The following is a 25,085-nucleotide window of genomic DNA, read 5'->3' as shown; positions in this document are numbered from 1 at the left end:
AGCTGACGTCAGAACACGGGATTCCCTGTTATCTTGTACGTCAGGTCAGGTGCTTGCGTAGGTGCGAGCGGTGACCATGTTGTGTGCAAGAGATCAAGCGACGATGAGACAGTGTATAGTTCACATAGACGCAAGACAAACACGTCATTTGATGTGTATGTAGATAGATAACGAAGCACAGTTCTTGTTGTGCGTAAAAATAGCAGGGAAAACAGAGGGGGCGGGATAGGGGTCATCTCCAAACAATGTTTGGGGGGGGGGGGGGGGGGGGGGGGGGGTCAGCTGTCATACTTTGCACATTTGTAAGAATCTTTTGAGGCTGAACACATTCACTTGTTATTTTAAGTCATTTGAGTGTACCCTGCACTCTGATGTTAGTTGCTAAACAAAAGTTGACATGCACTCTCTGCTCTCTCCCTCTCCCTCCCTCCCTCCCTCCCTCCCCAACCCCCCCTCCCCCTTGCACACATACACACACAGGTACTGTACTTGGGCGCACTAAACTAGCTAGCTGACCTATTTTACAGCTGTGCTGTTTATTTACAAATGTACATAACATTTGGTGCCCACATCTTGTAATGTTCAGTGTGACACTAGATATTGTACAGAAAGGACAGAACAGTTATAAATCTGTCAAGCCTGCATACCAGCCGATATTGGCCTCTAATCATTTATTCGAACTGACTGGAATGTTGCAGGGACTGGATCTGGCGTGGGAACTTACATCTTGAATCTTCTTGAGGAGGAATACCCTGATGTCTACAGGTTATATATTTATTATCAGAGCTTTTACTCTACTGTAGGATCTGCATTTTTCAGTCTATCTCTTAAGCATAAAAAATAATTTGCATCAACTTACCGGTTTTGTTGTTTGAGTTTTGATTTTGCAGTGTCAGTACTCTACTCTAGTATCTGTTTTGGATTTTTTTTTTCTAAATGTGTTTTTTTTTTTGGGGGGGGGGGGTCTATTTCCTTATAGTCCCTTGTTCTGTTTGCTTGCCTATTTCACGTCATCTGTTTTCTCACAAGAAATTGATTGCTTCTCTTTTTGATAGCAGCATCGTTGTGTGAGCACTTGTTTGGCGAGTTGTTGTTTGTTGAATAGCTAGCTCAGTGCTTTTTTCTTCCTTTTTTTTTGAATGTTTGTAGTGAGATGGACGCACTGTACTGCTATGTTCAGTATAAAATTCTTTATTTTATATTTTTCCTCATTAAGAGTAAGACATTTTTTTTTTAAATGTTTTTGTTTTGTTTGTTCTTTGTTTGCCAGCAAATGGAAAAGAAAAGTGTTTTGAATATATGTTTTATGTGTGATTGCGTTTTAAGTTACAAAATAAAAACGAAAAACAAAAAGACATATATATATACAGGGATCGCGCTAGCTTTTTAAAAAACGCGTAAGTCATACGCAACGAAACGAAAAAAACGCGTCACGGACCAATATTTTTGCGTACTACGAAAACACGTACAGACACAAACAAAACACGCACGAAAGACTTAAAGACACTCCTTACCTAAATACGGCGAGTTTTCCTGTCGAACTCCGCGCACGCCTGTCGAATAACACCCCTGCTGTCTCCAACCTTCGGGCCTTGCGAGTTTGTTTCCCGCTCTAATACGACTAGACACACTTTCCGCCTTTTGGAAGCGCGAGATGGGAGAGCAGCTAATGTCTGTTTCATTATCCGACAAGACATTATCTGGTAATACCCTCGTTACGTTCGTTTGCGATACTTCGATGCAAAAAGAAACGGACTTTAGTTTTGACGCGCAGATTTCATGTGTGTCGTCACTTCTCGATCCCTATAGTCAGTTTCAGGATCGGGTGATTATTAAGTCAGAGCAAAAGCGCTGCGTGAAGACAAGAAAAAGTTACAATATTTTTGCGTATGGCTTACGCGGCGCGGCGAAAAAAACGCGTCAGCGACTTTTAAAATGCGTCAAATACGCAAAAATTGTGCGTAAACGCGATCCCTGTATATATCCCGTGTGAACATGAAGAAAATTGACCTAACTCTTTACCGTTTACTTTTCAGATTTGTGACTTCAGTGTATCCGTCTGCTGAGGATGATGTGATTACCTCCCCTTACAACAGTGTTCTTGCCATGAGGGAGCTGACAGAGCATGCAGACTGTGTTCTTCCTGTCGAAAACCAGGTTAGTCAAATTAGGGTCCACTGAGGGGAGGGTCCCTGAAAAATACGCAACATTGAAAAAAATAAGGAAAAACAGAAGGCAGGAAAGAATAAAGTGCAGGTCAATATAGATATATTTCTTGTTATCGAGTCACAGTTATTCATGGTCGTTTTTTTCTGGATTTACTTTTTGGAATGAGGAATATGATTGAGTTTCTTTTGGTGTTATTTATTCATTGGTTAATAGATATTGTGATAAAGACAACAAGTAGTTGCTGTTGTTTGCCAAGGAGTAGTCTGTAGAGCATGACTGCGAAAACACGCCCCAAAAACAAAAACAAAAATGATGGAGACTAACCATGCATATAAAATATTTGAGCAAAATTACAACAACAGAAGCAACACGACACTCCAAGAGTTTTCAAGATTATGTTGTCTTACTATGTTCACTGGTGCTCCAACTTTGTGTGTCGTGTCTATAGTCTGTGACAGTGCGAAGACCATGTCTTATTTGTTTCTCTACATTATGCTTTGCTTTGTAACGATTATGTGATTTCACTGAAATGTGTATTCCATTGCCAATGTGCAATTGAGCCCTGACGTATAAAATTGCTGGGGATTCTGGGTAAGAATCATGGTGGAATAAACTACACCATCCCTCCATGCTGCCTGTGTCTGGTTTATTTCTACCAGTATGTTTGTATTTGTGACTGTCCCATACGACGAGAACTCGACAGATTAGGCATGCCTAAGTCTTTTCTTCTGGCAATATTCTCCATGATTTCCAGTTGTTGGTATTGTTTAAGTGGAGCTGGTTTGTTTTTAGGCTCTGGCGGAGATCGTGAATAAGATATCCCAAGCCATTCCCTCGTCAAAGACTGGCAAGAGGACTTACGGCACGAATTTGGGGTCAGAGGTCAAGCACGGAACGGCCATCAGTACGGGTGACGGAGGGATGAGCAAGGTGAAGGACGAACGTCCATTCGACACCATGAACAACATAGTAGCTAACCTGCTGCTTAATCTGACAAGGTATGGCACTTGAAACTGACAAGCGCTGCTCTTAGGTGATCCCCCGGAGTTGGTCGTTTTGCGATTTATTCAGGACAGAATTCATAAAACAAAACTAACGGGGGGAAAAAAATTACAAGTATCATACTTAGTGTGGATCTGGTATGGCTCATGCATGCCGATAGACATTAGAAGCTAGGAACCTCTTTTTTTTTTTCAACGCTCGTGTTTCTCACTACATACTAAATTTTAGCTGAGTCAGCCCATCAGATATATATATTAGTGTGGACAAAAGGACACAAAGATAAACAAAAGAACCTTGGCTGTTTGGCATAATTACTCACATTGCGGAGGTTGGTTCTGCATAGCTCTCATTTTCCCATGTTCTGTATTTAGAGCTCTTCAGACCGTTGTTATTTGATACTGGAAAAGAAACAGTCTGATCTTATATTTAGAGGCTTTGGAAAAGATAAATCACTGGCATTTGGGTATCCATGTTTGTCACGTATCATACTGCTTTGCAAATGAAATGTTTGTACATCTGTCCACAGTTCTGCCAGATTTGAAGGGTCGTTGAACGTAGATCTGAACGAAATCACCATGAACCTGGTGCCGTTTCCACGACTACACTACTTGGTGGCCAGTCAGGCGCCGCTCTACGCACTGAATGACGTCAACCTTCCTCCCCGCAGGTTCGAACCCCAGTTTCAGTTTGATAGTTATCTCGATGTAGCAGGTAGTCAAACACAACTGTTGAGGGCAAATGTGATGTGAAACCCCTCCATGGAGCGGACACCCCCTAAGAAAGAACAATTTCTGTTGTCCCTTTCACTGTTAATTATTAGAAAATATATAGTCCAACCTGTCTTCTTCTTCTTCTTCTTCTGCGTTCGTGGGCTGAAACTCCCATGTACACTCGTGTTTTTGCACGAGTGGAATTGTACGTGTATGACCGTTTTTACCCCGCCATTTAGGCAGCCATACGCCGCTTTCTGAGGAAGCATGCTGGGTATTTTCGTGTTTCTATAACCCACCGAACTCTGACATGGATTACAGGGTCTTTTACATGCGCACTTGGTCTTGTGCTTGCGTGTATACACACGAAGGGGGATAAGCCACTAAGCAGGTCTGCACCTAAGTTGACCTGGGAGATCGGAAAAATCTCCACACTTAACCCACCAGGCGGCCGCGGCCGGGATTCGAACCCTCGACCTTCCGATTGAGAGGCCGACGTCTTACCACCCCGCCACTTCGCCCGTCTAGTCCAACCTGTCAAAAGGGGTCATTTTAGACAGGGGGTTGTTTTGGAAAGATGAAGTACAGTGCAACCCCCCTTTTAAGACCTCCAAACATCTGAGAAAATCAGGTCTTAAACAGAAGTCTTAAAACTGGGGTAAATTTACAGAGGTTATGTTCGAGAAAACAGAAGTCTTAAAATGGGGGTAAATTTACAGAGGTTATGTTCGAGAAAACAGAGTCTTAAACAGAAGTCTTCTTCTTCTTCTTCTTGTCGATCACTCAGATGGAAACGCCGGTTCTCCGCGCAAATGTTGCTGTGCGCTGTAGGTCGTCCAGACTGCCATAGAGCTTCCCTTGCACCGTGGTCACCTCCGCCCAGATCTAGCTCCTGAGGCCATCGTGTAGTGGGCAAGTCTGCAGCAGGTGTTCCGTTGTCATGCTGCCTGTTTGACAAGGGCACTGGTCTGACTGGCCAATTCTGAACTTGGTGAAAAGGTGGTGGTTCATTCGGTTGTGGCCTGTCCGCAGCCTGAATATGAGGACCTGAAACAGAAGTCTTAAAACGGGGGGTAAATTTACAGAGGTTATGTTCGAGAAAACAGAAGTCTTAAAATGGGGGTAAATTTACAGAGGTTATGTTCGAGAAAACAGAGTCTTAAACAGAAGTCTTAAAACGGGGGTAAATTTACAGAGGTTATGTTCGAGAAAACAGAAGTCTTAAAATGGGGGTAAATTTACAGAGGTTATGTTTGAGAAAACAGAAGTCTTAAAATGGGGGTAAATTTACAGAGGTTATGTTCGAGAAAACAGAAGTCTTAAAATGGGGGTAAATTTACAGAGGTTATGTTTGAGAAAACAGAAGTCTTAAAATGGGGGTAAATTTACAGAGGTTATGTTCAAGAAAATAGAAGTCTTAAAATGGGGGTAAATTTACAGAGGTTATGTTCGAGAAAACAGAAGTCTTAAAAGGAGGAAGTGTTAATTTTGGGTTCTTAAAAGAGAGAACCTTGTCTTGGTTTCTCTGGGTTGGTTGTATGTAATGGCCAGGTTATCAAGAGGTGGTCGCCAGGGCAGTTTTGCCTGTATCGGTCATGAAACCAAGGTCCACAGTGTAGGAACATTTTTGGCTGATCCCAAGTGTGTCCTCACATCACGTCTACCACTGTACAACTGAACCCAGAATTTATTGTCAATGTCGAGCATCGTCAGTTGGGCTGATGGGGTCTATGTCGACCAAAAGAGTGGGATTCCCTGTAGGTGGAGTTCCTGTAGGTGGGATTTCCTGTACACAGGGAATCCCACAGGGTCTAGTTCCAGTAGTGTTTCGCTGATATTGCTGAAAGTCACGTGATGCTTGAGCGACATCGGTAGAATTTGATGTTTTTCGATCTTCAGTGATAATTCTTAGAAATTCGAGTATGGTTTGCAAGTTTTATTGAAAAACTCTAACCTGTGGGATTCCCTGTATACAGGGAATCCCTCTGCAGGAACTCCACCTACAGGGAATCCCACTCTTTTGGTCGACATAGACCCCATCAGTGTCAGTTGGTGTATTCGCAAGACTGCATAAGTATTTTAGTGAAAGGAAATACATTGTTTTTCCTTTTGGAGGTAAACAATGGCACCTTCAAAAGAATAAGAAAAGGTAACAAAATGTAAAGGGATGATTTTTCTGCACAAAATAAACAGTTGCAGTTAGATGGTCTTCTTACAAGCATGCCTCTTAATGTGTGCTTGTTTTGCAGATTAGATCAGATGTTTTCTGATGCGTTTTCTCGAGACCACCAGCTGATACGAGCGGATCCCAAACGCTCTCTCTACCTGGCCTGCGCTTTGATGGTGCGAGGGGGTGTGGAGTTGTCAGACATCAGACGTAACATTGACAGGTGCGGTTTTTTTGTTTTGATTTTTATCATTGTGGATTGATAACGTTTGCTTTTTGACTCACATGCGAAGCAAAAGTGAGTCTATGTACTCACCCGAGTCGTCCGTCCGTCCGTCCGTCCCGGCGTCCGTCCCGGCGTCCGTCCGGAAAACTTTAACGTTGGATATTTCTTGGACACTATTAAGTCTATCAACACCTGATGTGGCCTGATGGTGTATGGTTACAAGATCTCAAAAAACATGTGCGGCAACTTGACCTCTCTTCAAGGTCACAGGGGCCGTAATTGTCTTATAAACGACCATTTTTCACATTTTCGCATTTTTTTCTGAAGTTATCGAGAATGGCAACCTTAGCTATGTATGCTATACAGGGCAATGTAAGCCCTATCTTTGGACACCAGTTTGGTTGACCTTGCTTCAAGGTCAAGGTCGCAAGGGTCCTTTAAAGTTGGATTGTATACATATTTTGAAGTGACCTTGACCCTGAACTATGGAAGATAACTGTTTCAAACTTAAAAATTATGTGGGGCACATGTTATGCTTTCATCATGAGACACATTTGGTCACATATAATCAAGGTCAAGGTCACTTTGACCCTTATGAAATGTGACCAAAATAAGGTAGTGAACCACTAAAAGTGACCATATCTCATGGTAGAAAGAGCCAATAAGCACCATTGTACTTCCTATGTCTTGAATTAACAGCTTTGTGTTGCATGACCTTGGATCAAGGTCACATGTATTTTGGTAGGAAAAATGTGTAAAGCAGAACTTTCTTAGTGTATGATGTCATTGCTAGGTTTAGTTATTTGACCTTGACTCTGAAGGTCAAGGTCATGTAAAGGTCAAGATCAAGCATGTGAGTCGTATGGGCTTTGCCCTTCTTGTTGTTACATTTAGTCAAGTTTTGACTAAATGTTTTAACACTTTCGTGACGGGAGGTGACTATATTAGTAATAGCGCTGCAACGCCCACGGACGGGAAGTGACTATTTTAGTATTAGACATACAAGGTACACGACTCGTGATTGCTTCCCGGTTTTTGAAGCTTGCAGTAAATTGAGTTGTTTCCCTTGATACACGTGGTTTTCTCTTCCGGCTTGATCAAATTAGTGCAGATTTGCGTGGTGTTTTCGAACACAAAAAAATGAATCGAAGGCGAGCCTTGTCACGGGAGGAGATTCTCCGGATGTTGGATCTTGAGGATCCTGTAGATCATGATACATCGTGTCGTTTTAGCCTCAAGAAAGCGATAATAGCAGTGATATTGAGGAAGAAACAGTCCCGTTGTTGCTAGTACGAGTCGGCAACTACACGGGGTAGGGGGTGATACTGCTAGACGAACATGTATCTCGGAATCGTGCAGGAGCTATAGGGGCGTGGCAGCACTGATAACAATGGATGGCTGGAGCCTTCAAATCCTTTTGGAATTGTTCATAGGTGTACAGTTGGTACTTTGTTGTGAAAATGTGACTTATATTCAATATGGATTACCTAGACATCATTTGGTGAGTGTTACAGTTTTGTTTCATTTGAGTCAGGATGCTGTGAGTGAATGCGTGATTTGCTTGTTTTTTTCTTTGTACTGTCTCCTTATTTCTGTGTACAATGTTAACAATATTTCAGCTAATTCATAGGTTTTACACCTTGTTTGGTTATAACATTATTTATAATACTTTCTGTTAAAAAATAACTTTTAAAAAAAGCAGTGGAAAATAAAACACACACAAAAAAACGTTAAAAAACACAAATTATTCCCCTTTCACCCCCCTTTCACCCCCCTTTCACCCCCCTTTGCTAAAACAAATCGCGTGACAAACTTATAAATAGCACGACTGAACTGGGCATCCATTGTTGAATTAGTACACAAAATTTGGTGGTGATTGGACTTAATTCAAGCTTGCTAGACAGATTTCTTTACAGTTACTGATTTTTGGGAAGTTTCTTGGTGGCAAGCTTGGGCAGGCAGGACGTTAACGCCGTGGCAGTGCTAGTCACAATAGTGTTAACATAGATTCAAAAATGATTGCATCGTATTCCCCAATTTCTCCTGATTTCAAAAACATATACATATGTCATGTTTACTATACAAGTATGCTCAGAATTACAGGAAATAGGTTTAAGAAAGTACTGCGTTCGCGCGCTACGCGGAGACGAGCGTGACCCGTCTCGGTTTTTCGGTGTGGTTAGTCAAGACTAATATGGTGTCGGCGATGACTTTTTTGGTGTTAATCTGTTACTCTAATGCCGACAGCTTGACTAAATGTTTTTATATCGCTTCACGCGACTTGTTTTACCTATTGCAGCATCAGCCTCAGGTATCTGTTTTTATCGATAGATTGCAGATGGGTGATTTTTTTTTGGAGTTTATTATTTGAGTTAAACATCTACTATGTAAGAAAAAACAAGTCGCGTAAGGCGAAAATACAATATTTAGTCAAGTAGCTGTCGAACTCACAGAATGAAACTGAACGCAATGCAACGCAGCAAGACCGTATACTCGTGGTCCACCGCTCACGGCATAGGCAGTGAAATTGACAAGAAGAGCGCGCGAGCGGGGTAGTGGTTACGCTATGCTGCATAGCACGCTTTTCTGTACCTCTCTTCGTTTTAACTTTCTGAGCGTGTTTTTAATCCAAACATATCATATCTATATATTTTTGGAATCAGGAACCGACAAGGAATAAGATGAAAGTGTTTTTAAATTGATTTCGAAAAAAAAATTTGATAATAATTTTTATATATTTAATTTTCAGAGCTTGTTTTTAATCCGAATATAACATATTTTTATGTTTTTGGAATCAGCAAATGATGGAGAATAAGATAAACGTAAATTTGGATCGTTTTATAAATTTTTATTTTTTTTTACAATTTTCAGATTTTTAATGACCAAAGTCATTAATTAATTTTTAAGCCACCAAGCTGAAATGCAATACCGAACCCCGGGCTTCGTCGAAGATTACTTGACCCAAATTTCAACCAATTTGGTTGAAAAATGAGGGCGTGACAGTGCCGCCTCAACTTTCACGAAAAGCCGGATATGACGTCATCAAAGACATTTATCAAAAAAATGAAAAAAACGTTCGGGGATTTCATACCCAGGAACTCTCATGTCAAATTTCATAAAGATCGGTCCAGTAGTTTAGTCTGAATCGCTCTACACACACACACACACACACAGACACACAGACACACACACACACACACGCACATACACCACGACCCTCGTTTCGATTCCCCCTCGATGTTAAAATATTTAGTCAAAACTTGACTAAATATAAAAACTAAACCGTGCACTTAATAAAACAGAACTGTACACTAAACACAACGGAACCGTAAACTACACAGCGGAACTGTACACTCCTCATCGGAACCGTACATGCCTCAGAGGAACCTTACACTATACACAGTGGAACCAAACACGCCTCAGAGGAACCGAACACGCCTCAAAGGAACTTTACACAATACACAGCGGAACCAAACACGCCTCAGAGGAACCTTACACTATACACAGCGAAACCGTACACTCCTCAGAGGAACCTTACACTACACACAGCGGAACCAAACACGCCTCAGAGGAACCTTACACTATACACAGCGGAACCTCAGAGGAACCTTACACTACACACAGCGGAACCAAACACGCCTCAGAGGAACCTTACACTACACACAGCGGAACCAAACACGCCTCAGAGGAACCTTACACTACACACAGCGGAACCGTACATGCCTCAGAGGAACCTTACACTATACACAGCGGAACCAAACACGCCTCAGAGGAACCTTACACTATACACAGCGGAACCGAACACGCCTCAAAGGAACCGAACACTACACACAGCAGAACCAAACACGCCTCAGAGGAACCTTACACTATACACAGTAGAATCATCACTACACAGCGGAACCGTACACTCCTCAGCGGAACCGTACACTCCTCAACGGAACCGTACACTCCTCAACAAAACCGTACACTCCTCAGCGGAACCATACACTCCTCAGCGGAACCGTACACTCCTCAACGGAACCGTACACTCCTCAGCGGAACCGTACACTCCTCAACGGAACCGTACACTCCTCAGCGGAACCCTACACTCCTCAACGGAACCGTACACTACTCAACGGAACCGTACACTCCTCAACGGAACCGTACACTCCTCAGCAGAACCCTAAACTACACAGCAGAACCGTTCACTACACGTACAGCGGAACAGTACATTCCTCAACGGTACCGTACACTAGACAGTGGAACCGTACACACCTCAACGGAACAGTACACTAAACACAACAGAACGTGTGAACGAAGAATACAGAACGAATACCAGCAATGTTTCAACCCTAGGGTCTTCTTCAGGCACACGACCAAACAAAGAAGAAAAGAAAATTTTAGTACAAATGTATCAGCCTTCATCTGGGGAAGTTTAAAAAAAAAATTTTTTAAATGTTCTTCTAGACATTATAAGATGTTTGGTGGCTTGTTGACAGACCAGCTTTTTTGTTGGTCCAAGGGGACCATATCGTCTTTTGTTTCATCTTTATCGACCAAGGCTGAAGGCCGCGGTTGATAAATATGAGACAAAAGGCGATATGCTCCCCGAGGACCAACAACAAAATGCTGGTCTGACAATAAGCCATCAAACATCATTTTTGTCATCATTTTGGTTGTGCAACAAAATGCACAATAACCCACAGGGAGACGAATTTTTAGAATCCAACTCCGGGCCACAAAGCATCGTCACAGTAGCACGAGATAACACGTCAACCTTGTATGTGACGTCAAACGTAGCTTGTTGACGCTTTTCTTCCAGTCTGAAAATGTACAGAGCTGCGATCATACCTGTGAGTTCAGTAAGTGTTGAGCATATTTCTTTTCTTTGTGTAAGTGCATGTGCTAACAAACTGAATTACAGCTGGTTACTGTCCATCAGAGCTGTACTGAACGCGCACTCATCCGCTCGTTCCATTCTTATCAGTCACTCCAACAAATCAAATGTCCACACCAGCTGTTTGCAGTTAAGTCCACGTAAAGTGAAATGTTATTGAATTAAATGAAAGCTTTTTATGATTTAACTTTTGTGAAAAATCATAGCAATTTCAAAATCAATTTTCCAAAACATATTTACAAAAAACATGAAAAAGTTTAGCATCAAATTATAGCACAGCATGCAGGGCACTGCTGGCCGATTGTCTCCCCTGCCCTTCTGTTGGGTCAACAAAGGGGCCATAAATACAACTGTACAAAAACATGAAAAAGTTAGCATCAAATAGCACAGCAGAGCACTGCTGACCGATTGTCTCCCTTGCCCTTCTGTTGGGTCAAGCGAAGGGATTAAATGTAGCAAATTAAACATCAACTTGCCAAAATATATTTACCAAGGAATAAGAAGAAAAAGTTTAGCGTCAGTAGCCCAGCAGAGCAGCTGACTTAATGTCTCCCCTGCTCTACTGTTGGGTGAAACAAAGGGGGCCCTTTGCGGGTCGCAAAAACGATTGAGGCAGACCTACAGAAACTGATAAAAATAGTAGAATGAGCCCGGGGATTACTTCCCTCGACCTGACCCTAAGGATCAACCAGGTTAGAAAGTAAACCGAAAAAATAATGCCAGCTGCCACAGTCGCGGGCTACTCAACCCAAACCACTCAGGGCGAAGGGAAGTAGGCTGTGGACCGATGCGATCTGTGAACTAAAGCTAAAGCTTCGGTTCCGGACCTGTCAATGACGGTACTGCACCGAAGCTCAAACGGTGGTGTCAGCTCACCCTGGCATGGCATGCAAGAAAAACAACAACAGCGAAATGTACAGCAGGAAACTGATCGGAACATACGAATTATCTCTCTTGACTATTACAATGGACATCAACCAGCGACATGAAACAAAGCTCCAGCTCCACAAAGTTACAAAATGCATGCCTCCATGATTGATAAAATGGAGGAGGGGTGGGTGGTGGAAACATTTTCACCAAATGCAAAAACTTGACCTTTCAGCTCGCTGGCATCTTGCGTAGTGACGCTAAGCTAAGCTGTGTGCGGGGCACTGTCCGCCGCACAGGTCAGTTCCAACGGTCCGCTACGAGCCAATCAAAGAAAGGCGCATGCAATCACACAAACTGCCCATCGCCACGCCAGCGTTGCGAGAAGCTCTTTTGTGTAAGTGCATGTGCTAACAAACTGAATTACAGCTGGTTACTGTCCATCAGAGCTGTACTGAACGCGCACTCATCCGCTCGTTCCATTCTTATCAGTCACTCCAACAAATCAAATGTCCACACCAGCTGTTTGCAGTTAAGTCCACGTAAAGTGAAATGTTATTGAATTAAATGAAAGCTTTTTATGATTTAACTTTTGTGAAAAATCATAGCAATTTCAAAATCAATTTTCCAAAACATATTTACAAAAAACATGAAAAAGTTTAGCATCAAATTATAGCACAGCATGCAGGGCACTGCTGGCCGATTGTCTCCCCTGCCCTTCTGTTGGGTCAACAAAGGGGCCATAAACACTTCCCTTTTGCCTTAAAAAAGAAGTGTTGACCCCACAGGAGGTAGGGAATGAGATGGACTGAACTGCAAATTACCTGAGCTTGCTTTTAACTGTACACAATGCAAAAATACACAGTTCTGGACTGTCGTTATCTCCCGTGTCTCGGGGCGATCTTTTGCGTCCGCGAAGTACCAGGCCTGAGAACCCTCGAGACCTGCAACATAAGAAAACAACACCGCGGCAGAGAAAAGCTTGTGTATTGCATATCCAGTAACGTAAAGTTCAGTGTACCAATGATGGACTGCAGATCTCTTAACTGTACTTTTTTGTTTTCGCAGGCAAGCCTGAATAGCATTTGGCTAACTTGTCTAGCGGGAGTCTGATCTCCATTCGTCCACCACTGTGGGATCGTTTAAAGCTGACTTCAAATTTTTTGGGTTTGACCTAGGCTAAAGAACCCTTGTAGCCAATGTCGAAACCATCCCTAAAAACCTGAAACTAATCTGTTGGCGAGATCCGGCCTGTAGCCTTCGAGCCACTTTTGCAATGGCTCACTTTGAACCGGTTTTGGGCCCGCCCCAAATCTTCTGTTTGATTCTTAATGGTACCAGTGATGGTAGGCCCAGCGCGGCTGATGTAAACCCTCCAGACGTACCTGCTATGCGTTCGGTGACTGCAAACGTGGCTGCAGTGCAGGCTTGGGTGGCCAGGTCCTCGCCAGGTCTGCCGACTGTTGGGGTGTCTGGCTTGTTGTTGGGGCGTCAGTGTTGGCCGGCCCTGCCATTTGATTGGGCTGGGGCGTCGTGCAGGTGTCCCTGACCTGAGCCGCAACTGCCCGCTGCTTCAATTTTTCCCTCCAACGCCTGGAGGAGCTGGGCCATCCCAGGAGGTGGTGTCCCTTGTGGCTCTGTAGCCACTGTCTGTGCTGAGGTTGGGCTGGAGGATCCCCTGTCCTCGTCTTTGTAGCCCTCTTATTTGCCGGCCATGTCTGCCTATTCTGGGCTGCAGGTCCAGGGCGGGTAGGCTTGTGTTTTGGCATCTAACCGACTGAGGAGAGAGCATCTTTGATCGTAAGGACTGGCTTAAACTGCTCATACCCGAGCTTACTACAGGCTGCTGGTGCCCAGGCAACTGGAATAAAAATGGTTAAAACAACCAGGTTGTTGGTGCTCAGGCAACTGGAATTAATTGGTTAAAACCATGAGGCTGTTGGTGCTCAGGCAACTGGAATTAAAGTGGTTAACACAACCAGGCTGTTGGTGCTCAAGCAACTGGAATAAAAGTGGTTAACACAACCAGGCAACTCAGGCAACTGGAATGAAACTAGTTAACACAACCAAGCTGTTGGTGCTCAGGCAACTGGAATAAAAGTAGTTAACACCACGAGGCTGTTGGTGCTCAGGCAACTGAAATAAAAGTGGTTAAACTGAGTTTCATGCGAAAAACGTGTGGCTGTGTTTCAAGCGCACTCAAAACGGCTGTGTTTCAAGCACCTCAAAACTGTGGCTGTGTTTCAAGCGCACATAACTGGCTGTGTTTCAAGCGCCGAAAAGTTGTGGTCGTGTCTCAAGCGCACGCAAAATGGCTGTGTTTCAAGCACATCAAAATTGTGGCTGTGTTTCAAGCGCACATAAACTGGCTGTGTTTCAAGCGCAGAAACGTTGTGGCTGTGTCTCAAGCGCACGCAAAAAGGCTGTGTTTCAAGCACATAAAACTTGTGGCTGTGTTTCAAGCACATGAAAATTGTGGCTGTGTTTCTAGCGCACATACACTGGCTGTGTTTAGAGCGCAGCAAACTGGTGGCTGTGTTTCAAGCGCCCCAAAACACGATTGGAGCTGTGGCTGTTGGTGCCCAGGCAACTGGAATTAAGTGGTTAAAACAATGAGGCTGTTGGTGCTCAGGCAACTGGAATTAAACTGGTTAACACACCAAGCTGTTGGTGCTCAGGCAACTGGAATTAACGAGGTTAACACAACCAAGCTGTTGGTGCTCAGGCAACTGAAATAAAAGTGGTTAAACTGAGTTTCATGCAGCAAAATGTGTGGCTGTGTTTCAAACGCACTCAACATGGCTGTGTTTCAAGTACCCACAAATTGTGGCTGTGTTTCAAGCGCACATAAACTGGCTGTGTTTCAAGCGAGAGAAGTTGTGGCTGTGTCGCAAGCGCACACAAAATAGCTGTGTTCCGAGCACATACAAATTGTGGCTGTGTTTCAAGCGCACACAAAACACGATTGGAGCCGTGGCTGCTGGTGCCCCGGCAACTGGAATTAATTGGTTAAAACCATGAGGCTGTTGGTGCTCAGGCAACTGGAACTAAACTGGTTAACCCAACCAAGCTGTTGGTGCTCAGGCAACTGGAATTAAAGTGGTTAACACAACCAGGCTGTTGGTGCTCAGGCAACTGAAATAAAAGTGGTTAAACTGAGTTTCATGCAGTAACATGTGTGGCTGTGTTTCAAGCGCACTCAACATGGCTGAGTTTCAAGCACCTACAAATTGTGGCTGTGTTTCAAGCGCACCTAAACTGGCTGTGTTTCAAGCGCAGAGAAGTTGTGGCTGTGTCGCAAGCGCACGCAAAATAGCTGTGTTCCGAGCACATACAAATTGTGGCTGTGTTTCAAGCGCACACAAAACACGATTGGAGCCGTGGCTGCTGGTGCCCCGGCAACTGGAATTAAGTGGTTAAAACAATGAGGCTGTTGGTGCTCAGGCAACTGGAACTAAACTGGTTAACACAACCAAGCTGTTGGTGCTCAGGCAACTGGAATTAAAGTGGTTAACACCACGAGGCTGTTGGTGCTCAGGCAACTGAAATAAAAGTGGTTAAACTGAGTTTCATGCGAAAAACGTGTGGCTGTGTTTCAAGCGCACTCAAAACGGCTGTGTTTCAAGCACCTAAAAACTGTGGCTGTGTTTCAAGCGCACCTAAACTGGCTGTGTTTCAAGCGCCGAAAAGTTGTGGCTGTGTCTCAAGCGCACGCAAAATGGCTGTGTTTCAAGCACATCAAAATTGTGGCTGTGTTTCAAGCGCACATAAACTGGCTGTGTTTCAAGCGCAGAAACGTTGTGGCTGTGTCTCAAGCGCACGCAAAAAGGCTGTGTAACGTTCAAGCACATAAAACTTGTGGCTGTGTTTCAAGCACATGAAAATTGTGGCTGTGTTTCAAGCGCACATACATTGGCTGTGTTTAGAGCGCAGCAAACTGGTGGCTGTGTTTCAAGCGCACCAAAACACGATTGGAGCTGTGGCTGTTGGTGCCCAGGTAGCTGGAATTAAGTGGTTAAAACAATGTGGCTGTTGGTGCTCAGGCAACTGGAATTAAACTGGTTAACACGACCAAGCTGTTGGTGCTCAGGCAACTGGAATTAACGAGGTTAACACAACCAAGCTGTTGGTGCTCAGGCAACTGAAATAAAAGTGGTTAAACTGAGTTTCATGCAGCAAAATGTGTGTCTGTGTTTCAAGCGTACTCAACATGGCTGTGTTTCAAGCACCTACAAATTGTGGCTGTGTTTCAAGCGCACATAAACTGGCTGTGTTTCAAGCGTAGAGAAGTTGTGGCTGTGTCGCAAGCGCACGCAAAATAGCTCAGCTGTGTTCTGAGTACATACAAATTGTGGCTGTGTTTCAAGCGCACACAAAACACGATTGGAGCCGTGGCTGCTGGTGCCCCGGCAACTGGAATTAATTGGTTAAAACCATGAGGCTGTTGTTGCTCAGGCAACTGGAACTAACCTGGTTAACACAACCACGCTGTTGGTGCTCAGGCAACTGGAATTAAAGTGGTTAACACAACCAGGCTGTTGGTGCTCAGGCAACTGGAATTAACGAGGTTAACACAACCAGGCTGTTGGTGCTCAGGCAACTGAAATAAAAGTGGTTAAACTGAGTTTCATGCCAAAAAATGTGTGGCTGTGTTTCAAGCGCACTCAAAATGGCTGTGTTTCAAGCACCTACAAATTGTGGCTGTGTTTCAAACGCAGAAAAGTTGTGGCTGTGTTTCAAGCACATACAAATTGTGGCTGTGTTTCAAGCGCACGCAAAATGGCTGTGTTTCAAGCACATACAAATTGTGGCTGTGTTTCAAGCGCACCCAAAACACGATTGGAGCTGTGGCTGCTGGTGCCCAGGCAACTGGAATTAAGTGGTTAAAACAATGAGGCTGTTGGTGCTCAGGCAACTGGAATTAAACTGGTTAACACGACCAAGCTGTTGGTGCTCCGGCAACTGGAATTAAAGTGGTTAACACAACCAGGCAGTTGGCGCTCAGGCAACTGAAATTTTATCAAAGTGGTTAAACTGAGTTTCATGCAGCAAAACGTGTGGCTGTGTTTCAAGCGCACTCAACATGGCTGTGTTTCAAGCACCTAATAATTTTTGCTGTGTTTCAAGCGCACATAAACTGGCTGTGTTTCAAGCGCAGAAAAGTTGTGGCTGTGTCTCTAGCGCACGCAAAATGGCTGTGTTTAAAGCACATAAAAATTGTGGCTGTGTTTCAAGCGCACACAAAACACGATTGGAGCTGTGGCTGCTGGTGCCCAGGCAACTGGAATTAAGGGGTTAAAACAATGAGGCTGTTGGTGCTCAGGCAACTGGAATTAAACTGGTTAACACAACCAAGCTGTTGGTGCTCAGGCAACTGGAATTAAAGTGGTTAATGTGTGTTTTGAGCCATAGAAAACCCCTTGGCTGTGTTTCAAGCGCAGAAACGTGTGGCTGTGTATCCAGCGCACCCAAAAACATTTTAGAGAAAACATCATAATTATGCATTTCCCCCACATATATAAGTTTTTCAAGCGCATACAAGATAACTGGAATAAAAGTGGATAAAACAACAAGGCTGTTGGTGCTCGAGCAACTGGAATAAAAGTGTATCAAATAACCAAAGGGAAGTAATCGCTCAATGCATACGACATGTGTAATAGAGTAAGCGAGAGTTGTACGGAACCTTTTCTCCTGGCACCTGAGAGAATAACAAGCATTGAAATGAACAAGCGACTTTCGGATGGCAGCCGATGACCACTGGCTTCCGACGCCGCTAGGCGTCAACGCAACCCAAAATATCAGGTGCAGCGTGGCCCTGGCTAAAAATAGCCGCCACGCATGTACAAGTCTGAGCCTTCACCGTGTAACCTATCGGAAAGTAGGTCGCTGGTACACGGCCCGTCAGTGCTTCTGCGAGAGTCTGGTCACAAACACAGCGCTGGAGACTGTCTGCCTCCAGCCAAATAGGTCACGCTGTCAGCGCGGCTCGTACACGTGTACAGCGTTTGCTGGCCGCGATCAGAGCGCCTCGTACCGATTGATACATTATGTAACTGCCCTATTCAGACAAATATACGCCGTCAGCCGCAAACAAGCCTCTTTTCTCCTCCTGAAATTGAAACTTGTCATGGCACCAAACCGTGACGTAATGCAAGTCAGCACTGTGTTCTGCCAATTTGGCGTTAATATCTGGCCCAGGCGTGATAGCGTTGCTGTCTTGTGGCCGATAAGCCCCGCGATCCTCTGTAATCGGCGGTTGGACTGAAGCGAGGCAGAATGCCACAAACCACAACTTGTTTAACTTTGTAAATCCCATAGAGGAGGCCAGCGAATGCCAGCATCGTCAAGGCAAACTCCTCAGCATCCATAGGTTCTGCAAACCTGAAATCATTTCCCCCAAGTTGTAAGATCACAACGTCAGGTGCAGTGCGAAAATCTTTCGCAAGTAGTTGGATCCGGCGCCATCTTTTCCAACCAATTGCTGGAGGCGTAAGTTTGAAATCAGGACGCATGCGAGGATCGCATCCCGACTCAATGCCGTTCCCGCAACCGTCTGCAAATGGAATGACCAAAAACATATGCTTGTAACATCGTTAAAAACCAACAAAGAAATAAAACATTTTCACCAAATACAAAAACTTGACCTTTCAGCTCGCTGGCATCTTGCGTAGTGACGCTAAGCTAAGCTGTGTGCGGGGCACTGTCCGCCGCACAGGTCAGTTCCAACGGTCCGCTACGAGCCAATCAAAGAAAGGCGCATGCAATCACACAAACTGCCCATCGCCACGCCAGCGTTGCGAGAAGCTCTTTTCTTTTAAGTGTTTATGACTTTTCGTTGTGGATTTTGCGATTACAGAGATAAGTTGCAAATTGACCATGAGTCGCCGCGGTAATTATCAACATTGATTGGGTCTTTGAGAGTGAATGCTTACAATCGTTGTCCTCGGAAACACAAATCCAAAGCCGCGATGGTTCCACACATCAAACAATCAGCCTGATTGGCTTTTACTTTGACAATCCACGTTTCACCTGAAAGCTCAAACCCATTCACCACCTCGAGTTATTGCATGGGAAACATGAGATTTAATTCCCGGGTGATTGTGAATGAAAACTCGTGAAAATGATGACAATAATTTATATCCTTACGTTTATGTTTCAGACTTGTTATGCCCTTTAATTTTGTGTGTGTGTTTCAGGTTAAAACCCAAGCTGAATTTCATCCACTGGAACACGGAGGGGTGGAAGACAGGGCTGTGTTCTGTGCCTCCTGTGGGTCAGCCCTACTCTCTGCTCACCCTGGCCAACAACACCTGTGTCGTTAACACCTTCACCGATCTGCGTGATCGCTTCACGCGTCTTTACAAGAGAAAGGTAAGAAGATGTACAGTGGAACCTGTCTATTACAAGCGACCAACCCCAACAGTGGTCTTTATTGACAGGTGGTCGTTATGGAAAGGTAAATTATAGAGAGAAAAAGCCCGTCCGAGACCCTTTGGGGAGGTCGTTTTGGACAGGTGGTCGCGCTGATTATTTTGTGTGTGCGTGTGTGTGGTTTTATGTTTCTGGTACATGTATTGGAATTATAAAGCGCTTGGTGCTGTTATCAGGACTTGTGCTATAGAAAATAATTTATTATTGTTATCATTAACATTTCCCTTGACCTTTTTTCTGTCCAGGCTCACCTACATCACTACACTCACGTGGATACCATGGAGATGGAGGATTTCGCTCAAAGCCTCGAATCGCTCAACTCCATCGTGGCAGACTACTCGCAGCTGCAGCAGCAGATGGGCCAACCTTCAAATCCACAGCCCCGTTTGAAAGTTGTATGACACACAAGGTTGAGTCAGGGTCAAGGTCAAAACTCAAGGTCAAGGTGAATGTCAGGGCTCATGCTTCCTGGATGTGTGAGGCTGAAGCAAGTACCTTCTGGTATCAGCGATCTACATCTGAGCGTATTTTGTGAAAGGTCATACTCATTCGTGATTTTCTTCAGCAACAATGAGAATTACATTCAAGGTCTCGTGATTGACACCGTTGTGCATTACCTTGGTGTATAGCTATGCTTTGTATGAGAACATCGAGAGTATGGTTCCAACAATTAATGGACTTCTGGACATTAGGATTATCATGCTCCCTCATGGTTTTCTTTAGTGACCTGGTATTTCCAAGCCATTACTCAACACAAAACCAACCTCCCGCGGGTTAGGGGGAAGGATTTACCCCTCCCTGGTCCCCCCGCGGGTTAGGGGGAAGAATTTACCCGATGCTCCCCAGCATGTCGTAAGAGGCGACTAACGGATTCTGTTTCTCCTTTTACCCTTGTTAAGTGTTTCTTGTATAGAATATAGTCAATTTTTGTAAAGATTTTAGTCAAGCAGTATGTAAGAAATGTTAAGTCCTTTATACTGGAAACTTGCATTACTCCGGAGTAAAAATGTCGTACGAAAATTGTACTCCCTTCACGAAAAACTTACTCCCCCATAACACGAGAAAATTACTCCCCACGACAGGTGTGTTCCGAGTCACATTTCGGTCGAAAATGTTACTCCCCTGACGAATAAATAACGAATAAATTATTCCACCCTAACACGAGCAATTTACTGCCCACGCCAGGTGTACGCAACTTTTACTCCCCTGTCCCCTGTTAGTCTTGGTGGTGGAAGGGGTGGAGGGAGGGTAGCGCGACATTTGTTTGCGCGAGATCACATATTGGCATTATCCCTTCGCCCGCATCCCATTTTCGCGTACGAGATTTTTACTGGAAGTAAAAAAATTGGGGAGTCAAAATTTCGTGGAGGGAGTAATTTTTTCGTGCCTTGGGGAGTTCTTTTCTCGTACGAAAGGTGTACTCGGAGTAAGAATTTCGTACGAAATATTTACTCTGGAGTAAATTTTTCGTGGGAGTAATTTTCTTGTGTTACACCGGCGTGTTCCAGTGCGTATAGGACGCAGCGACGCGCACTTTGGGGAGCCCTGGTTAACACTAGTATCAGTTACACAATCAATTCACCACAAAATGCTCACTCTGCACAGGAATGAACTGGGCCGTTGAATGTTGAGATGTGTTCCAAGTCAGTTGCAGTATGATTTTCATCCCGTGGGTAGAAGGTGGTTGTCATCGTCGTTTTCGTGAGAAGGAAGGTGTCTATAAATTACCCTCTGTACATTTAATTTTGTAATAAACTGGGTAATAATACGTTAGAATTATGAGGCCATATGTTGTGTATGCATTAAGTTCTTCAAAGTGTTATCGAGCTGCTTTTGCCCAACAAATTGTGCATGTTTATCTGCCACAGTGGCATAAAACGCATGTTTCCCTACCTCGAACTCCAATTAAATTTGTTCCAGTTTGTACTGGTTTTTATGTAGTAGCTGTGTGTTTAGGCTTGCTATTCGTGATGACCCATGCTGTGTGTTTAGGCTTGCTATTCGTGATGACCCATGCTGTGTGTTTAGGCTTGCTATTCGTGATGACCCATGCTGTGTGTTTAGGCTTGCTATTCGTGATGACCATGCTGTGTGTTTAGGCTTGCTATTCGTGATGACCCATGCTGTGTGTTTAGGCTTGCTATTCGTGATGACCCATGCTGTGTGTTTAGGCTTGCTATTCGTGATGACCCATGCTGTGTGTTGAGGCTTGCTATTCGTGATGATCCATGCTGTGTGTTTAGGCTTGCTATTCGTGATGACCCATGCTGTGTGTTTAGGCTTGCTATTCGTGATGACCCATGCTGTGTGTTTAGGCTTGCTATTCGTGATGACCCATGCTGTGTGTTTAGGCTTGCTATTCGTGATGATCCATGCTGTGTGTTTAGGCTTGCTATTCGTGATGATCCATGCTGTGTGTTTAGGCTTGCTATTCGTGATGATCCATGCTGTGTGTTTAGGCTTGCTATTCGTGATGATCCATGCTGTGTATTTGCCTGAACTATTTTTATGCGTAAAATGTTGAATTTTAATGTCCAGCGTATTTTAAATGTTTGTAAAGCGCCACGAGGCTGCTATTTGGCGAAAAGCGTGGTTTTTGACTCACATGCGAAGCAAAAGTGAGTCTATGTACTCACCCGAGTCGTCCGTCCGTCCGTCCGGACGTCCGTCCGGACGTCCGTCCGTCCGGAAAACTTTAACGTTGGATATTTCTTGGACACTATTCAGTTTATCAGTACCAAATTTGGCAAGATGGTGTATGATGACAAGGCCCCAAAAAACATACATAGCATCTTGACCTTGCTTCAAGGTCAAGGTCGCAGGGGCCATAAATGTTGCCTAAAAACCAGCTATTTTTCACATTTTTCCCATTTTCTCTGAAGTTTTTGAGATTCAATACCTCACCTATATATGATATATAGGGCAAAGTAAGCCCCATCTTTTGATACCAGTTTGGTTTACCTTGCTTCAAGGTCAAGGTCACAGGAGCTCTTCAAAGTTGGATTGTATACATATTTTGAAGTGACCTTGACCCTGAACTATGGAAGATAACTGTTTCAAACTTAAAAATTATGTGGGGCACATGTTATGCTTTCATCGTGAGACACATTTGGTCACATATGATCAAGGTCAAGGTCACTTTGACCCTTATGAAATGTGACCAAAATAAGGTAGTGAACCACTAAAAGTGACCATATCTCATGGTAGAAAGAGCCAATAAGCACCATTGTACTTCCTATGTCTTGAATTAACAGCTTTGTGTTGCATGACCTTGGATGACCTTGACCTTGGGTCAAGGTCACATGTATTTTGGTAGGAAAATGTGTAAAGCATGTGAGTCGTATGGGCTTTGCCCTTCTTGTTCTTTTTTTAATGTATTATTCTCGTTGTTTAACCTTTGCCGGATGCCGCTTTTGACTACACACGCCCAACGATGCGGGTTTGTCTGAACCCATACATTTGAAAGAGGGTTTTTACCGTTTATTTCTCTAACGACGATGCGGGTTTGTCTGAACCCATACATTTGAAAGAGGGTTTTTACTGTTTATTTCTCTAACGACGATGCGGGTTTGTCTGAACCCATACATTTGAAAGAGGGTTTTTACCGTTTATTTCTCTAACGACGATGCGGGTTTGTCTGAACCCATACATTTGAAAGAGGGTTTTTACCGTTTATTTCTCTAACGACGGGGTGGGTTCAGGGAAAACCCACAGCGCTACTTCAGTGGGTGCATCGAGTTTCTCCCTTCACCGACCGCTTGCAGGGGAGGGAGAGGGGAGGGAGAGGGGAGGGAGAGGGGGAGGGAGAGACTGAGAGACTAAGAAAGAGAGAGAGAGAGACTAAGAAAGAGAGAGAGAGAGAGACTAAGAAAGAGAGAGAGAGACTAAGAAAGAGAGAGAGAAAGAGAGAGAGACTAAGAAAGAGAGAGAGACTAAGAAAGAGAGAGAGAGAGACTAAGAAAGAGAGAGAGAGAGAGACTAAGAAAGAGAGAGACTAAGAAAGAGAGAGAGACTAAGAAAGAGAGAGAGACTAAGAAAGAGAGAGAGAGACTGAGAAAGAGAGAGAGACTAAGAAAGAGAGAGAGAGACTAAGAAAGAGAGAGAGAGAGAGAGAGAGACTAAGAAAGAGAGAGAGATAGAGACTAAGAAAGAGAGAGAGACTAAGAAAGAGAGAGAGAGAGACTAAGAAAGAGAGAGAGACTAAGAAAGAGAGAGAGAGACTAAGAAAGAGAGAGAGGGAGACTAAGAAAGAGAGAGAGAGAGAGACTAAGAAGGAGAGAGAGAGAGAGAGACTAAGAAAGAGAGAGAGAGACTAAGAAAGAGAGAGAAAGAGAGACTAAGAAAGAGAGAGAGAGAGACTAAGAAAGAGAGAGAGAGAGACTAAGAAAGAGAGAGAGAGAGAGACTAAGAAAGAGAGAGAGAGAGAGAGAGACTAAGAAAGAGAGAGAGAGAGAGACTAAGAAAGAGAGAGAGACTAAGAAAGAGAGAGAGAGAGACTAAGAAAGAGAGAGAGAGACTAAGAAAGAGAGAGAGAGAGACTAAGAAAGAGAGAGAGAGAGACTAAGAAAGAGAGAGAGAGAGACTAAGAAAGAGAGAGACTAAGAAAGAGAGAGAGAGAGAGACTAAGAAAGAGAGAGAGAGACTAAGAAAGAGAGAGAGAGAGACTAAGAAAGAGAGAGAGAGAGACTAAGAAAGAGAGAGAGACTAAGAAAGAGAGACAGAGAGAGAGACTAAGAGAGAGAGACAGAGAGAGAGAGACAGAGACAGACAGTCAGATAGACAGACAGTCAGATAGACAGACAGAGAGATACGGACAGACAGACAGAGAGACAGACAGTCTCTTGGAGACAAACAGGCAGACAGACACTGTTCCGCCGCTTTGGTAATTATGGGTGTAGCAGAACCCGCGCCGTCGGCAGAGGGATAGTTACAATCACTACTACTCTTTAAAAGTATGGGTTTGTGTGAACCCAGGAAGCACGGCAAAGGTTATATTGTGACAAATGTTGTTTTGTGGTTGCCTTATTTTCAAATTTGAAAAGAAGAACTTTACAGAGAACAAGAAGAATTTATTCCGTGTGCTGAAGAAATAAAAGTTTTACCGTCCACGGGGAGTGTTTAGTGTGTGTATAGTACGTTCAGTGTGTGTGGAGAGCGTGTATTCGTGTCGAGATAATTCCGTACTGCACGTGAAAACATCACACACTCAGTCAATGCGCAAACACCCCTACATATATAGGAAGATACCATTATTCCATGTTCGCTATGGGAGATACCAACGCCACATAAGGGGTGATGGGTAGTTCCAAATGGTAAAAATGGCTAAAAATCATGATTACATGGTTACATTAGTAGTCCATTATTGACATTTTAGGGGGATCAGGTTGGAACATATGGACAAAATTTGCAATGGGCATACACCCCTACATCGGAAGATACCATTATTTAGAACGGCCCGGGTTGCCAGTATTCCATGTTCGCTATGGGAGATACCAATACCAACGGCCTATGAGGGGTGATGGGTAGTTCCCGGCATTTGGTAAAAATGGCTTAACCGGGATTATATGGACTCGTCCGGCAGGGGTGTCAGGTTAGTCCATTGTTGAATTTGAGGGGGGACAGGTTGGGAAATTTGGA

The 25,085-nt window shown here is 44.0% G+C and overlaps 1 protein-coding gene and 1 long non-coding RNA gene across 2 annotated transcripts in view; one reads left to right on the top strand and one right to left on the bottom strand.

Moving 5' to 3' along the window:
• Positions 1-23,199, top strand: part of LOC138980289 (tubulin epsilon chain-like) — a 41,185-nt gene extending 17,986 nt beyond the window's left edge. The window contains exons 6-12 of the mRNA XM_070353154.1: positions 699-765; positions 2,037-2,157; positions 2,962-3,167; positions 3,698-3,838; positions 6,131-6,271; positions 19,214-19,388; positions 19,694-23,199. Coding sequence (XP_070209255.1) covers positions 699-765; positions 2,037-2,157; positions 2,962-3,167; positions 3,698-3,838; positions 6,131-6,271; positions 19,214-19,388; positions 19,694-19,849 — 1,007 coding nt within the window. The 3' untranslated portion in view covers positions 19,850-23,199. The remainder of the gene's footprint in view (positions 1-698; positions 766-2,036; positions 2,158-2,961; positions 3,168-3,697; positions 3,839-6,130; positions 6,272-19,213; positions 19,389-19,693) is intronic.
• Positions 12,256-14,784, bottom strand: LOC138980279 (uncharacterized). The gene is made up of 2 exons (XR_011460282.1): positions 13,403-14,784; positions 12,256-12,961 (listed from the first exon to the last, which is right to left on the bottom strand). It is a non-coding gene; the product is annotated as an uncharacterized lncRNA (long non-coding RNA).
• Positions 23,200-25,085: the final 1,886 nt, after the last annotated feature.

Source organism: Littorina saxatilis, linkage group LG11 (assembly GCF_037325665.1).
Source record: "Littorina saxatilis isolate snail1 linkage group LG11, US_GU_Lsax_2.0, whole genome shotgun sequence".
NCBI lineage: Eukaryota > Metazoa > Mollusca > Gastropoda > Littorinimorpha > Littorinidae > Littorina > Littorina saxatilis.
Note: the sequence above shows the minus strand (reverse complement) of the source record. Positions and strands in the feature narration are given on the sequence as shown.